The 3,970-nt window shown below is 47.4% G+C and overlaps 1 protein-coding gene across 1 annotated transcript in view; it reads left to right on the top strand.

Moving 5' to 3' along the window:
• The window catches only part of GBF1 (golgi brefeldin A resistant guanine nucleotide exchange factor 1), a 136,880-nt gene that overhangs the window by 103,735 nt on the left and 29,175 nt on the right, over positions 1 to 3,970 (top strand). Inside the window, exons 5-8 of the mRNA XM_037739561.1 lie at positions 1,717 to 1,835; positions 2,307 to 2,415; positions 2,925 to 2,987; positions 3,256 to 3,328. Coding sequence (XP_037595489.1) covers positions 1,717 to 1,835; positions 2,307 to 2,415; positions 2,925 to 2,987; positions 3,256 to 3,328 — 364 coding nt within the window. The remainder of the gene's footprint in view (positions 1 to 1,716; positions 1,836 to 2,306; positions 2,416 to 2,924; positions 2,988 to 3,255; positions 3,329 to 3,970) is intronic.

Here is a 3,970-nt window from a genome sequence, read left to right as displayed (position 1 = left end):
TCTCAAAAAAAAAAAAAAAAAAAAAAAGTTTTTAGCCATCTCCTGAGCTTTAGGCTCAGGAACTCCCTCATTTCAAGTACCAGGAAAAAGAATGGGCTGGGCACGGTGGCCCATGCCTGTAATCCCAACACTTTGGGAGGCCAAGGTAGGTGGATCACCTGAGCTCAGGAATTCAGTCTGGCCAATGTGGTGAAACCCCGTCTCTACTAAAAATACAAAAATTAGCTGGATATGGTAGCAGGCAACTGTAATCCCAGCTACTGGGGAGGCAGGAGAATTGCTTGAACCTAGGAGGCAGAGGTTGCAGCGAGCCAAGATGGCGCCCCTGCACTCCATCTAGCCTGGGTGTCAGTGTGAGACTCTGTCTCATTTAAAAAAAAACAACAACAACAATATCTTATAATCCCTGCTACTAAAATTAGGAGGTGTTCCTGCATTACTCCATGCCACTTGTGGAGCAACTTTCTCTGTTACTCACAAAGCTTTATCATATGCCTGCCCTTTCCCCTTACTTAGGTTCCCCTTTTAGAATTAAACAGCCCTGGAAAGGGTCCTTCAGAGCAGCAGACCTAGGGCAAGAGCTCAGCAGGACCCTTGTAGACCTTGATGGTGACAACTTATTTGGCTACTCCTCCTGGCTGTTTAACACATGAATGGGAGCTGAGCTCCCCTCTTAGTAGCGTTTGTGTTCATTTCCAGCATGGTGCTTGTTGTCTGACCTCTAACTTCTCCCCGCTTATTCTGTACAGCTGAAATCCTCCCTCCTGCCTACTCCCCAGCTAGCCAGCCTCCAGTCCTGTTGAGTTTATCTCTTCTTCTCTCCTAGTGCCTGTTTAGTTAAGCTGGAAACAGGATTCTTGCTCATCGTCATATTACTTTAAATAAGAATAAAACTAAAGAAGGGGTCTTTGGGCCCCAGGCACACCTGTAATTCCAGCACTTTGGGAGGCCAAGGCAGGCAGATCACTTGAGGTTGGGAGTTTGAGACCAGCCTGACCAACATGGAGAAACCTCATCTCTACTAAAAATATAAAATTAGGCCTGTGTGGTGGTGCATGCCTGTAATCCCAGCTACTCGGGAGGCTGAGGCAGGAGAATTGCTTGAACCTGTGAAGCAGAGGCTGTGGTGAGCCAAGATCGTGCACTCCATCTTGGACGACAGAACAAAATTGCGTCTCAATAAAAATAAATAAATAAATAACCAATTGGGAGAAGCTCAGATGCAGTCATGTCTGAGGCATAGGGGATATGAACAGTTACCCTGCTTGGTGTCTTCAAGCCAGGACTAAGAGGAGAGCAGAAACAGTCAGGCTACTGGCTGCCCTTTCATTCTAGAGACGAGACCTGGCAGAAGTTTCCTAGGTTTCTTAAATTTTCACACCTTCCCCCAGGCTAGTTAGGCGTAGTGGCAGGTGCCTGTAATCCCAGCTCCTTGGAAGGCTGAAGCAGAGAATTTCTTAAACCAGGAGGTAGAGGTTGCAGTGAGCCGAGATCACACCATTGCCCTCCAGCCTGGGTGACAGAGCCAGCGAGACTCTGTCTCAAAAAAAAAAAAAAGAAAAGCCAGTTACAGGCAAAAATTCTCATGTAGCTTAAGGAGCCACAGGTTAAGGAACTGGAGAGGAAACACTCTCAAAGCAGTCCCTAGACAGGCTGCCTTACCTTTTCTCTCTCTCTTCTCCACATCATTTAATCTTTCCTTTTTCACTGGAGTAGATCCCACCCATGAGGGCACAGCAGAAGGCATGGAGAACATGGCAGATGCTGTCACCCATGCTCGTTTTGTGGGCACGGATCCTGCCAGCGATGAAGTTGTCCTGATGAAAATCCTTCAGGTAAGTGAGAGAGAAATAGAAATTAGGCTAGTGGCCAGGAACTGGTGCCGTGGGCTCTATCTACTTACTCTGACCACAGCATGAAGCTGTGTTTTGACTCCACTGGGGCTTAGGGGAACTACTTTGTTTCCAAACAAGCAACTGGGGTACCCAAAGTAAAAGCTTTTCCTAAGGAAAATCATTAAAAGCTTTATATGAAGTGGTATCAAATACCAGAAGCCTTAAATGCACTTGTACCTCTGGCAGACTGTATTTGTGCCATCCATCTGTTGGGCTCATGGACTAGGGCTAGAATGAGTTGTGAACTATGTCAGGGTCATAAAAAGTGAAGAAACAATTCCCAAGACAAGACCCTTGGAGACCTCTCTACCAAGCTGAAGTGAGGTCAGCATTCTTGCTAACCCCTCTCTCTTATCCCCGAGTACCTCTCAGGACCTGTTTATCACAGTAATTCCTTCTTCTTCCTGATAGGTTCTACGGACTCTGCTGCTAACCCCAGTGGGTGCCCACCTAACCAATGAATCTGTGTGTGAGATTATGCAGTCCTGCTTCCGGATCTGCTTTGAAATGAGGCTCAGTGGTAGGTGCTTGGATATTAGCCCCTTCACCATTCCTGGGGCCAGTGTCTGAGTTTGAATACCAGAGCGCTGTCTCTGAACCTCAGAAAGATGGAAAATTCAGGACTCCATCATCTGTCTAATGGAACCATAGGGGTCTAGAAGAAATCTCTGTACTTGACTGTTGTGAAGCTAGAATAGAGACCTCAGCCCATTATGCCAGGGCAGGAGTTGGGATGGATCCCAGACTGACTTAGCCCAGGCACCAAATCACCCTCTCTTGGGGCTTCTGGGATTGACATCAGCCTGCAACCCCCAAGAACACATCGATCCCGCCCCTTTTTTCCCTGACTCAGTAGTGCCACCTAGTGGGCCACTGAAGTTATGCCAGCCAGGCTGAGCTGGAGCTGGTTTTAATAAGTTTGGCATAATCCTTGGTAAACAAGGTTTGGAGGGGAGTCTGCTCTGAGAACCCTCTTGATAATAGCACAGCAAGTAATGACACCTGTGTTATTTGTTTTTGCCTGTGCAGAGTTATTGAGAAAATCCGCAGAGCACACTCTCGTAGACATGGTGCAGCTGCTCTTCACAAGGTAAACCTGCTGCTGTTTGCTTCAGCCCGGCTGCCCAGGCCTCTTGAGTCTGCCTGCTTCCACACAGCCACGTCAGGGACCTGGCCAACCCCATAGCCACATCAGAGGCCACTGGGATTATGGAAGAGGGGTAGCTCCCTGGGTCCAGGGTTACTGAGCAAGGGAGAAGCAAGAGAGAGCTGAGTTGGCCTCAGGGGGAGGCAGAGGGTTATTTAATTTAGGCCAGCAGACCTCATTCTGCTTCACAAATTTGTGTCTGTTTCTGTGCAGGTAGCAGCTGGGAAAGGGAACCCAGAGAGGAAGCCAAATCAAGGGAGCCTGATTTCTGTGGGAGAGGGCCAAGGTTAGGGTGACCAGCAGTTGTGATTTGCCTGGGACTGTACTGATTTCAGCACTAAAAGTTCTGCATCCTGGCAAACCCCATCAGTCCCAGGCAAACCAAGATGGTTGGTTACCCCTAGGTAAGGCCCTCAGCCTAGGGCCTAGGAGGCCTTTTTATACTAGGCCTAACTACCTATTTTTTGCACCTCCTTTCAACAGACTCAAAGAAGAGTTGAGACAATGGCCTTAAACCTTCCCTTGGGATTTCTTTTTCTTTCAAATCTGTAGATAATAATTTTTATTATCTATAGACTAGACTGCCTTTGGACCCTGCTGCAAAGAATTTTTGGCTCCTCAGGCTCAGATTTACTGTTTTCAAAACTTCAAACTGCCTGTTAATTCTTCCCTTTTGCCCAGTCTCCTAGGGTTTTGATAGGCTGCCCTCTCCCCATCTCTTGGCAGCAGTATTTGCCAATTGAATATAAGCAGGAAGGAATCAGTTTCAGAATAAAAAGAGCCTCTACACTCCAAGGGCACTTACTCACCTCACTGTCACAACTACCTCCTTTTGTCCGTGTCACACATCCCCCGATTCCTGTGGCTCTTTGATGAAGCTCTGAAAAGGGTGAAATTAGTCTGCTTCTCTTTTGTAGCTTTTTCTAAG

Source organism: Cebus imitator, unplaced genomic scaffold (genome assembly GCF_001604975.1).
Source record: "Cebus imitator isolate Cc_AM_T3 unplaced genomic scaffold, Cebus_imitator-1.0 Scaffold71, whole genome shotgun sequence".
Taxonomy (NCBI): domain Eukaryota; kingdom Metazoa; phylum Chordata; class Mammalia; order Primates; family Cebidae; genus Cebus; species Cebus imitator.
Note: the sequence above shows the minus strand (reverse complement) of the source record. Positions and strands in the feature narration are given on the sequence as shown.